Source organism: Lates calcarifer, linkage group LG5 (genome assembly GCF_001640805.2).
Source record: "Lates calcarifer isolate ASB-BC8 linkage group LG5, TLL_Latcal_v3, whole genome shotgun sequence".
In the NCBI taxonomy this organism is placed as follows: Eukaryota; Metazoa; Chordata; class Actinopteri; family Centropomidae; genus Lates; species Lates calcarifer.
In genome coordinates, this window is record NC_066837.1 from 16,810,700 (window position 1) to 16,822,809 (window position 12,110).

Sequence of the window (12,110 nt, forward strand, 5' to 3'; positions counted from 1 at the left end):
TTCTGAGGTAGGCTGCAAAAATTCAGTTGAGGATTAAAAATAAACTTAAAAGTTATGAGCTCCGGCGCTTGACGTTTTGCGCCAGAGGATTTTAAGTCTTAAAATCCACTTTAATATCCACTCAGCCGTACTGTCTTAAGTTCATGTCTGAGAGCAGATGGAATATCCTTTCTGTTTTTTCTTTTTTTTTTTTACCCTTCTGTCTTTTCCTCAGTTCTTCATCTCCTCTGTTCTGATCTCCTCTGTCTCGCCTTTGTTCCAGTGCCGTCTACCTGGTGCGGCACAGAGAGACACGTCAGCGCTTTGCCATGAAAAAGATCAACAAGCAGAATCTGATCCTGAGGAACCAGATCCAGCAGGCGTTTGTAGAGCGGGACATCCTCACCTTCGCAGAGAACCCCTTCGTCGTCTCCATGTTCTGCTCCTTTGAAACGCGGCGACACCTCTGCATGGTCATGGAGTATGTTGAGGGTAAGGGAGCCTGTCCTTTCTAGTGATAGTGAAAGTGTCAGCTAAATAGCTGAATAGCAAATTATGGTTTTTGTCTCCCCTGTCCACGTTACCCCCTTCTTCCCAACCACATTTGACAGATTCAGAAAAGTGAAAATAATATGCTGCAGTATAATCACTCACTCAGATTTCCAGAAGGACAGAGGAGATTGATCTAACTCTTATTTCACTATCACAATCAGTCTCAAGCATCAAAGTCAAACAAGGTCAGTAGATTCACACTGCCACTCCCCCACCCTGCTGCTTCTCATCTTCCTCTCCAGTTGTGTTGAGCTTTCTGCAGGGCAGCTCAGGACACTGTTGTAGCTCTGGCTGCAGAAGTTCTCATGTTTGCTTTTAGTGCGCAGACACACTGAGGCATGAAGGGTAGTCGTGAGTGAGTGACTCATGTGATGACGCTGCCAAATGTGCAATAGAGGGAGCAAAGGTGGATTACAGACCAAAAAAGGAATAGAAACATAAAAAATAACATGGTTAGATCCTGTCAGAAGCACAGGTACATTATAGAAATAAGAATACTATTATTGTGATTACAGTCATCCTAGAGACTTTCTGTGCTCCAGTGCCATTTGTCTGAATATTATGTATCACATCAAGAATGGTACCTTGTGTTTTTTTGGTTGTTTTTTTTCAAAACAGCGAAATGGCAACATCTGCTCTCACTTCAACACTAACTTGTGGTGTTTCTCTGTTTGTAGGTGGTGACTGTGCCACTTTGTTGAAGAACATCGGGGCTCTGCCTGTGGAGCTGGCAAGGATGTACTTTGCAGAGACTGTTTTAGCCCTGGAGTACCTGCACAACTATGGTATCGTCCATAGAGACCTCAAACCTGACAAGTGAGTGTTTAAAGTTGCACTGATCAATATTTTTTATGCCAACAGTGGATCAAATGACTTTGTGTAAGAGCTCTTGTTGAGCTCTCTTGAGTTTTTAGCATCGTTCAGCTCTTTGTTTTGGTTTTGCTGCCCACAACTTTTTATCACTTTCATCAAGTATTTGGTGGGGACCAAAAACAGAGCTAAACTTATCACATGGCCAGAAACACAACTCTACTTAAATGATCTTTCTCCGTGTCTGCTGTATCCTTAAATAAGCAACTGTTTGCCAACCTGTTCACCACATAAACTTTATAAGGTGATAATATAATTCTGCTGCCAAAAAATAATCAGATTCTGCTTCAAAAATCCAATAAATGAAAACATACCTGTGTATGTGAATTACCTTTTTTATCAAATCACATTAAAGGTTTTCCAGCTGCTTTTTACAAGACTTGCACATGAAACCTTAAATAGGAAACATTGCTTGAGAAAATGACAACATACTCCATTAAATGTGGATTATACTGTTACGTGTCAAACATTTCCTGTTTCCTTTCCCCGTACAGTCTCCTGATCACCTCCATGGGCCACATCAAGCTCACAGACTTTGGCTTATCGAAGATGGGCCTGATGAGCCTCACCACCAACCTGTATGAGGGACACATTGAGAAAGATGCCAGAGAGTTCCTGGACAAGCAGGTGCAGTATCTGTAACCCAGCACCAGCCTGTACGCCAGGTTTTTAGAGCACTTTATCACCACATTATAAAAGAATAAAGACCTGCTGACAGATACATTTTAATTAGCAACAGTACGAATGAGGTTATGTGCGAGGCAGAATTAGTGAAGTTCTAAGGTAGGATGTACAGGCGGCTGAGCAGGCGACTGCCAATCACAGCATCTTTTTGTCCTCTCCAGCCATGCGTGCCAACCTGCCAAGTCATCCGGCAAAATCAATAATCTCCAAATAAAGACACTGCATCACAATGCTTCCTGTGTTGTCTGAATTAGTGAATCATTAATGCTCTCCATCTCAATCACAATCCCATTTTGCAATTACAGTTATTGTTTATGCTCTGAATTAAACCAGTCATAATCAGTCAGATCGGCCCGTGTGTTCTCCAGCTTTTCTGGGTGGAGGCAGGCATCTGTTTGTCCACCAGTAATCAACGCACATCTGCGGATTAAACAGACCGGGGTTTTGCTTTTCATCTTTCTAGTGGAGATTCTGATTAGCGGAGCATTTCTCATTCAGTCAGTAATGATGCACATGTGTAACAGCTCCCACACAGAGACAGACCCACACAAACACCAGTGCAGTCATTTATATTCACTTTAGCTCTCATGAGCAGTGTATATTTATGATAAAATGAAACCTTAAACACAATGTGAGCTAATTAAAAGACAGAACAGAAGAGATAAACTGATTTAGTGTTAAAGGGCCAGTTCGTCTAAATCACAAAACACATATTTATTGTGGAGTTTCATTTGCTATACATTTTAAACCTTCCCCATTGAAAGTTTGTCTCATTTACCTGGATAGTCCACAAACCTTTACGTTGTTTTCAGTCACTCATCATTTGAAGTAATTGCCCTGAAATGCCATGGTACTGTATCTGGAAAAGCACATCACTGTTGTATTTGGCATTTTTAAGCTTCGTGTTCAGCTCACCTTTTTTTTTTGCATTGAGGTGGTGGAAAAATTCACACCTGCATATCTGAATGGCTGCATGCTTCTTAGGTATAAGTGGGACAGAAGTGATTTTTGTGTTTGGATGAACTGACCCTTCAAAGAATATTTGAAGGAAATTGCCCATGATGAATGATTTTAAATTACCAGTTTTGTCTGTTTTGTCAGGGCACTGAAACTGGTCTTTATCTCCACAGGTTTGTGGTACTCCAGAGTACATCGCTCCAGAGGTGATTCTCCGTCAGGGCTACGGGAAGCCGGTGGATTGGTGGGCCATGGGCATCATCCTCTATGAGTTCCTGGTGGGCTGTGTGCCTTTCTTTGGAGATACTCCTGAGGAGCTGTTTGGACAGGTCATCACAGGTAAGAAAATACTTTAAAACTTCCAATACTATCAATTTTTCTTGGTGGATGTACATTTTTAGAGTCAGATATGTGTTCCCATGCTTTCTTATACAGTCCAGTCTCTCAAGAAAGGGAAAAGGTTTGAGCAGAATTTTCAACGCTGCTCAGTGCTTTTCTTCCATGTTCCAATATTTTGTTTTCCCTCGGTAAAAGGTGCAGGTATTAAAGGCAATTTTGCAGCAGCCTATGTTTTCCTTGAAAAAGAGGAAATTTATTTCTTCATCTTTACTCTGACCTGTTGCTCTTTCTTTGTTGTCTCTGTCAGACGATATAGTTTGGCCAGATGGTGATGAAGCCTTGCCTGCAGATGCCCAGGCCCTCATATCTGCTCTGCTGCAGACAAATCCTCTAGTGAGGCTGGGTACAGGTACTAACCTTTGCATTTACTTGACATCAGACTCGTCATTTGCAGCCACATGGCAGCGACAAAATGAAGAGGCAGTTATGGGAATATGCTTATTTGCCATGTTGCATGCAGCTAGATTCTTCCAAAATGATAAACTGTTCCTTTAATGAGAACATTTCCAAACCTCTCCATATGGTATGTTTAAAAAAAAATGAATCGTGAAATCAAATCTGCATTCTACAGATATGACATTCAGTTTTATCTCTTTTAAGCACGATGTCCATCCATACTTTTTGTTGTGTGCTTTGTGCCAGGTGGAGCGTTCGAGGTGAAGCAGCACTCGTTCTTCACCGAGCTGGACTGGAACAGTTTACTGAGGCAGAAGGCAGAGTTCATCCCTCACCTGGAGTCAGAGGAGGACACCAGCTACTTCGATAGTATGTGTGTCCGTATTTATGTGTCTGTAAAGTGCGGCAGCTTTATAGGTTGTGCAATAATTTTCTGACACCTTTCCAGTCAGAAATGCCCATTTTTACGTTGAACTGACAGCTCGCGTAATTCGTCACCTCTCTCTCTCTCTCTCTCTCTCACTCCTTCCTCTGCCAGCCCGTTCGGATCGTTATCACCACATCAATACGTACGACGAGGATGACACCAACGACGACGAGCCGGTTGAGATCAGACAGTTTTCCTCCTGCTCTCCTCGCTTCAGCAAGGTCTCACTCTGTCTCTCTTGCGTCCTTTCCTCTTTCATTGTCACTCTCTCGCTCTCTCTGTCATTTTACTCCCTTTTTCCCCTCACTGTGTCAGCTGTTATATTTTGTCACACAGAATCTCATTTGGCACTTGAGATTATTCAACAGGATTAGATGACGAAGGAAAGAGAAGTCTTTTTCGGATAAAATGAGGTCTTACTGTACAGAGAGCCACACCTTGAGGCTGGACCCAGGTTTCATACCCAGAGTTCAAGAGAGTCTGACTGGGCTGTTGTAACTGTTACACCATTCCTCCTTATCCCTCGTCTCCATTTTCTTTTTTAAGCAGCACAGCGGCCCATGTAGCTTTTACACCATGGCCTCCTTCTGCCCTTTTTACTCCACCTGTCTGCAGACGTGTGTTTAATAACCCAGACAATCTTTCATCCCTGTTTTTCACCCGCTCTTTCCATCACCAACTCTCTTTCAGTTCTGATCCATGACTCCCTCTCTCAGTGCGCCAGCTCGATCTTTCTGTTACACTTTTCCTTTTTCCTTCCCGGGTGGGATTTTCTCACCTCATGCTGCCTTTTTGTTGCCTCTCTCGACTCTCCCACCTTTATTCTCTCTCACCCTCACTCCGTCTCTCCATCTGTCTTTCACCTGGTCTATCCTCTCATCTTTGGGTTGTGAAGCCATGAAGGAGCTCTTCAGTGAATCCTAAGTGCCTCATCGTGGGACAATTTCAATTAAATTTGAGATGTATTTGAAGTTACCAGTTGAGGGCTGTTGAGTAGCCTTGCTCAAGCAAGGCAGGCGAGCAAAGACCTCGGCTGACTACACACATAAAATGGTCTACAATGAGCGCACACACGTATCTTATGCATTTTAATTTATTGATGTGGAGCTGCAGTGAGTAGCTCATTAATCGATTAGTTGCTAATAGAAAATGTATCACTAACTGTTTTGATAATTAATAATTTAACTTTTTTAAGCAAAAATGCAAAACATTAGCTTCTTCAGTGTGAGGATTCTCTACCTTTCTCTTATTTATGTGGTTGTAAGATGAACTTTGATCTTTGGCTTTTAAACTGCTTATCAGACAAAACAAGACATTTCATTATGTCTTTTTGGGAACCCGTGACAGGCATTTTTCACTATGTTCTGTCAGCAGGATAATCAATAGATGGAGTTCTACTGTATATTTATATACCTACAAAACACATAGAATCCAAGGACATTTTAAAGTGTGAGCAATTACTCCAACATGGTTTCAAGATGTTAAAAGACACTAAATGTGCAGTAAGTAAAAGAAGAAGAGAAGATCTTAAAGGCAAAATTTACTACAGTGAAATCAAATAACTATGATTTATGCACCAGAGTTCATTGACATGCACAAGAGGGTGCTGTATGTTCGGCATATACAGCACACACATGATTTTTGAGAGGCACTTCACGATGCTCTGAACTGAACAATTGTACTCATTATTCCTTCCCCTGCTTATTACTACAAGAGGCCATCATGCTTTAATGTATTAGCTCATTTAATATGACCTCATGTGACCTCATTACCTCTGTCTGACCATATTCAGGTATTTGATTGTGGCTTGTTGTTCGGAACGACTGTAAAGAAACACTGGTTTTCATTTACAGTAGATGAAGAGTAGTTTATATGCAGCGCTAAAATATAGAACCAAAGTAATTACCACACAAAAGATGAAACTGGATGATAAAAAAAAACCTGAAAGACTGAATGCAAATGACTCTTTTGTTCAGGTGAGATTATAAAAGCCCAGAGGGTTTTCTGGCAAATAATCTTACTCCAGAACAACAGAAAGAAAAAGCAAACAAACATCGCACGAGTAATCACCCAGAGCTTAAAGCAGCTTTTCCTCAGTGTCTCACTGCACTTATTTTTTGATAAAAAATAAATCACAGCATTGAGATGTTTCAATAGATTTAATAAAGTAAGAAATTGGCTCTGGCTGTTAACATCGTTTTAGTTTTCCTCCTGAGAAGACAGCTGGGTCTTCAGCTGATACTTGTTTCCATGGTGCACTGCTGAATATTCTGTAGGCTTCCCTTAACGTAGCTCGACTTGTTGTCCTCCCCCACACAGCTTAGCTTTCCTTCATTACTCTGCACATAATGAGAGCCTTACAGACTAACTGTGTGCATGTCTTTGTGGATATGTCAGTGATCACATGCATGCACTGTAAAAACGTAGAGGCTATGTTGTTTTTCAGTGTAGAATGTCACATTTCTTGTGTCCGTTTATTTGTTTTGGCTTATTTTAAGTCATCTGAGTGTTGTTTATTATCCTCTGAATGCACTATACTGAATGCAGTGTTGAGGCTGGATGGTAGCTTTGAGCAACAGTGGAAGGCAGAGTATGACATTTATATTTAATATTGATTAAAGATATGATTTTGATTTGCCACACTGCTTTAACGGTTCATTTTACAGCAACACAACAATTTGCTGCTGTTTAAAATTCTTCTTTATCCTCTTTTTACATTAGTCACATTGGAATCAGACTCAGGTGTGTCTTTAAAGAATTAGTCCCACCCATAGGTGTGTTTATAACCAACCTGCAAGTATGTCTGCTAAAGATAATGCCAATAGTACATCATAAAGATAAAGATACTAATTATATAACTAGATTCAACCCCACTGCATACATTAAATTAAAGATAACATGGTGTTCACAGTTTTCACAGGCTGGCATCATAAGAAATGTATTTACAACCATTGCTCAATGGATTCCAAATATTACACACAGCCGCCAATCAGTATTATGCAATCTTGTGACAAGAGCGAATAGATGATGTGGGCTTGTGAAAACCAACATGGAAATGGAAATTTGGAATGGAAATTTTAGGTAGAAGCTGCCAATAGCCAATATATTGCGCCAGTATTTAAATTTTTGCTATTTTCATGCCAAAATGTTTTAAAATAGAAGGATTCTGAATGTTCTACTTGCCAGGGTGTAAAAGTGTTTGAGTCAGACTTTGATCCGTCAAAATGCTGAAAACCAGAACAGTCATAAGCTCCTTTAGGAAAAGGAGGAAGAAAAGTTCATTGCGAGTTTTACAGGATGCAAGATATAAATGGTCAACGCTGTCAAGGTGGAGAGTAAAACCACTGTAGCCAGCTAATCATACAGAAAGCTAAATCTGTCTTAGAAAATCTAGAGCATTATCCACTGTACTGCACTTCTATAACACTCGTAATACAGTCTAAAAAAAGATCAAAATCAATGCAGCAGAACCAGAGTTATACATACACAAATACAGTAAATACAAGTAATCACACCAAATGAATATATAGCTGTAACACACACTCACCAGCAACATTTTTCCCAAGCTATTTGTAACTGCTAACAGACCAAATGATTATTGATCTGACTGTGTCCCCCTGCAGGTGTACAGCAGCATGGAGCATCTTTCTCAGCTGGAGCAGAAAGCTACGAGCTCCGTGTCCCGCCGAGAGCACAAGGGCCCGCGGGACGACAAGGTGACCAAGAGAGAGAGCCTGGGCAGCTTCAGCATGAGGGACAAGAGCTGGAGGACTGGATCACCTGAGATGTGAGTGATGGAGATTTCTAAATAAAGGATTTTAGAGGCATATGTTTTTTAATATGGCACGTGGCAGAGTGAGGTGGGATGTTCTGAATATCTGCAAAAACTGGGACTGAGGGTGTTCAGAGGGTGGTTTCCGAAAGGTTTTTCCTCTCTGCTGTCACATATCCCAGGTTGCCTCAGTAGCTAGCTATCTCACCAATTCTGACACTTCTTGTATAAAAAGATCTTTGTGCGAGAATTCACACTCACTCTGAGTCAACAACAGGCAATAGATCTCACATCTCCAAAGTTTGAAAACTAGGAAAGTGGAACTGGATCGACTGCTTCATATATCTCACAGAAACACAATATGTCTCTCATGTGTAAGTGCTCTCATGATTTGAATGAATAACACAAATGTAGCTTGTTCTCATTCACATGCCAGTGCAATATTTTCTTCCAATGAAATTACACAAAAGGATAACTATTAGTAATTTTAGGACTGCTTTGCTCCTCGTCTGATTTATTCAACATCTGACAGGATTGACAATTAAAGGGACCTCTCATGGGTTTTAGTTTTTAGCTCACCAAATGAAAAAAATCACTCTCTACTCTCCCTGGATCTAGATTCATTAGACATATTTCTGCTCTGTTGTTACACGTGTCATGCAGCACACTGTGATCTGCTGAGTTCAGACCGCATATTATTCATCTGATACATTTCTGACTAAGAGCATGTAGCAGAAACAAATTGCCATTACTTCTCATAACTCAATTTCACCTCAGGCCTCAGGAAGCATACATCAGGATTTCAATCCCTCTATATTCATATGTAAAATAAAATAATTCCTTCACACATTCTGAATCATAATGGATTGAAAAATTTGATAAGATGAAGGTGGCTCATCATTTATTACCCTACATATTGGATTTTCCCTCCTTCCATATCAAGTAGAAATGATCTCTATCATCTCTCCGGCTATGATTTTCTTTCAGCCACTGTTCATTGCAGATGTAATTAGAAAACAAAATTAAACAAAATGTATTTCCATGTCAATAATTTTTCATCTTGCCATCGCTCAAGTCAGAGATCACACAGTTTGTCTGAGAACTTTCCGTGTCCTCCTGCAGGAAGCGCCTGTCTTGTTCAGAGTCCCTTTACATGGAGGGAGACGCGAGCCCTCCCCTTGGTGCCCGGCGACGTTTCTCAGCACTGATGGATACGCATCGTTTTGCCTCGCCCCTAGAGGGTGAGCCAGACTTCTTGTCCCGCCAGGCTCCCATCAAGGTCCGCGGAACCTCGCTGGACGGGACCGGCGTCCCCTCACCAAGCCTCCTGGAGCAGAGGACCAGTCTCAAAGAGATTAATGGAGCAGGTGTGTTGAAGCTGGAGGTCTCAGGGGTATTGGGGACGGAGGAGCAGATATAAAAGAGAGAGGGCAATAGAGAAAGCAATAAAGAATAACTGGTAGAAGCGTGGGATGTGAAAAAGCAGCCTGTAATGCCTCATTAGATGGCTAGTGCTGTGTCAGTGGGCAGCTGGACAATCCTTCACATTGATATTTTCACCTCCAAATGCTATTCTAAACTTAAATAACTGTAATTTCCACATCACTCTACATCATCACAGATAAGCCCCCTAGACCTGGAGAGACACCGGGCATCACCACGGCCATCACCACATTATCTCCAGGTCCCGCAGCGGCCAGTCGTGATGTGATGACGCCCCTGTACGACCCACTGGGGCCCCGGGCCACTAATGACCTGGTCCTCCGCAGGGCGCGCCATCCGCATTTGTCTGGTGATGGAGAGAAACGCAACTCCAGACCTGGCAACAAGGTCATCAAGTCAGCCTCGGCCACAGCCCTGTCCGTCATTATACCATCAGGTGAGAGGCGCGAGGAAAGATTAGAATGAAATCCTTTATGAAAGATTCATTTGTGATGCACTGACACAGTATCTTACCCTCTCTCTCTCTGGAACCAGTGGAGCAGCATGGCGGCTTCTCTCCCCTGGCCAGCCCCATGTCCCCCCACTCTTTCTCTTCCAACCCCTCGTCCCGAGACTCCTCGCCCAGCAGAGACTTCTGCCCGGCAGTCAGCGTGCTACGCTCCCCCATCACCATCCATCGCTCTGGAAAGAAGTACGGCTTCACCCTCAGGGCCATCAGGGTCTACATCGGAGACAGTGACATCTACAGTGTGCATCATATTGTCTGGGTGAGAAACTTGTAGTAGTATATACAGTTTCATGCTTTTACACCCTTGTACACAGGGGTTATTCTTTCAAAATACTGTCTAAGATACTGCACTCTCTAGTTTACACATAAGTGACTTTACCCCTGTTGTGAACTTGGGTGTCCTGTGTGTTGGCAGCATGTGGAAGATGGCGGACCCGCCCAGGAGGCTGGCCTGTGTGCTGGTGACCTCATCACTCACGTCAACGGGGAACCTGTCCACGGTCTGGTTCACACTGAAGTGGTAGAGCTTATCCTAAAGGTATGTTGTAGTTTGTTCATTCTCACCTGTACATTGATAAAATCACTATTTCTCTCTCTCTCATTCTCTGTTACTGTCAAAGAAAGGCAAATTAGGTGTGTATTCATAAGTTGTCGATTCCAAAGAAAGGTCAGTCATGCATTTGAATAAGTGTTGGCAGCTTCATGTAGCATTTAGCATAATTACTCTTCAGTTGTTCCAAAACACATCAGATCTCTGCTAATTAACTCGTTTAATATCATTGATCTGTGCAGAGTGGTAACAAGGTGACAGTGACAACTACACCTTTTGAGAACACCTCCATTAAAGTGGGTCCCGCCCGGAAGGCCAGCTACAGGTGTAAGATGGCCCGACGGAACAAGAGGACCATGGGCAAGGACGGCCAGGACAGGTGGGACCTCACACACCTGCACCACTGCACTGACATGTTGCTGATGTCTTAGATGATCTTTTGTCTCATGGACAGACTGTACACAGTCATGGTAGTGGATAGTGGAAGAGATTGTATTACATACAGCACAACATGCACAGTAACTTTGTCTTTTTTTACATCATGTGCCTTTACATCTGACAAAAATCCCAATTCAAGAGCAGGTGGTTTTGCATGTTTTAACCCATTAATTTACAAATGCATTCAGAGTAACCATTGGTTTCTGTCAATTTTGGTGCACTGCAAAAATCAATTTGCAGAGACTTTAAAACTTAATTAACATAAAGTTTTTGTTAGTTATCATCACTGTTCTGTAAGTATTTCGTACTACAAATGATCCTCCTTCATAGTTTCCCTGCTGACCTACTGTTGGTCTGCCAGATTTGATTTTCCAACAGCACAGCTCATTAAGGCAAATGTTTCTGGGAGTTAAGCCTCAAATGTTAAAGGTCACAGTTACCTTGAAGCAACAACAGGAAGAGTTTTCATTTCAACTTCAACAAAGTAAAGCAACAAGTTTGCTCTGATTGATTGTCTTCTCTCAAGGTAACCTGAGATCATTGACTGTCTGTAAGCTAGAGAAGCAATGCAAAAGCTTATGGTATTATTTTGGAAAATGGTCAGCAGCAATGTAGAATTTATATATAATTTGTAGCTAATGTGCTGTAACATGCAAAACCATTGGTATTGTTCTGTAAAGTCAAGTTAATAAATAGACAAACGTATATTATTTCAGTATATGTCGATTCTATTTCAAACCTTCCTTCTCCACCCTCTCTCTTCACTCTCTCTCTGTCCTGCAGTAAGAAGCGTAGCTCCTTGTTTCGCAAGATCACAAAACAGTCCAATCTGCTGCACACCAGCCGCAGTCTGTCCTCTCTGAATCGCTCTCTGTCCTCCAGTGAGAGTCTTCCTGGCTCCCCAACTCACAGCCTGTCTGCCCGGTCCCCGACTCAGGGCTACCGCTCCACCCCCGAGCCATCATACCTGGGTAGGGCACTAGAACTACACTTGCACACACAGTACATAAATGGTCAAGTAGAAATTCTGTAAGGTCAGTTAACATTAGAGACGTTTTCCTGTTTTAAACAGGAAAACAGCTAGGCATATTTTTAGAACATGGATTTGGGAGTTATCCAAATTTGCTTCCAAAAC

General features: G+C 42.0%; 1 protein-coding gene and 1 long non-coding RNA gene across 4 annotated transcripts in view; one reads left to right on the forward strand and one right to left on the reverse strand.

The window, feature by feature from the left end:
• Nucleotides 1–12,110, reverse strand: part of LOC127142488 (uncharacterized) — a 293,661-nt gene that overhangs the window by 128,741 nt on the left and 152,810 nt on the right. The window lies entirely within an intron of this gene.
• The window catches only part of mast1a (microtubule associated serine/threonine kinase 1a), a 64,993-nt gene that overhangs the window by 47,855 nt on the left and 5,028 nt on the right, over nt 1–12,110 (forward strand). For both annotated transcript variants that reach the window (XM_018665139.2, XM_018665142.2), the window contains 14 exons: nt 263–471; nt 1,209–1,347; nt 1,896–2,028; nt 3,216–3,381; nt 3,689–3,790; nt 4,084–4,206; nt 4,376–4,485; nt 7,888–8,051; nt 9,159–9,403; nt 9,658–9,915; nt 10,014–10,246; nt 10,403–10,525; nt 10,780–10,916; nt 11,759–11,946. In XM_018665139.2, the coding sequence (XP_018520655.1) occupies nt 263–471; nt 1,209–1,347; nt 1,896–2,028; nt 3,216–3,381; nt 3,689–3,790; nt 4,084–4,206; nt 4,376–4,485; nt 7,888–8,051; nt 9,159–9,403; nt 9,658–9,915; nt 10,014–10,246; nt 10,403–10,525; nt 10,780–10,916; nt 11,759–11,946 (2,330 nt within the window). The remainder of the gene's footprint in view (nt 1–262; nt 472–1,208; nt 1,348–1,895; nt 2,029–3,215; nt 3,382–3,688; nt 3,791–4,083; nt 4,207–4,375; nt 4,486–7,887; nt 8,052–9,158; nt 9,404–9,657; nt 9,916–10,013; nt 10,247–10,402; nt 10,526–10,779; nt 10,917–11,758; nt 11,947–12,110) is intronic.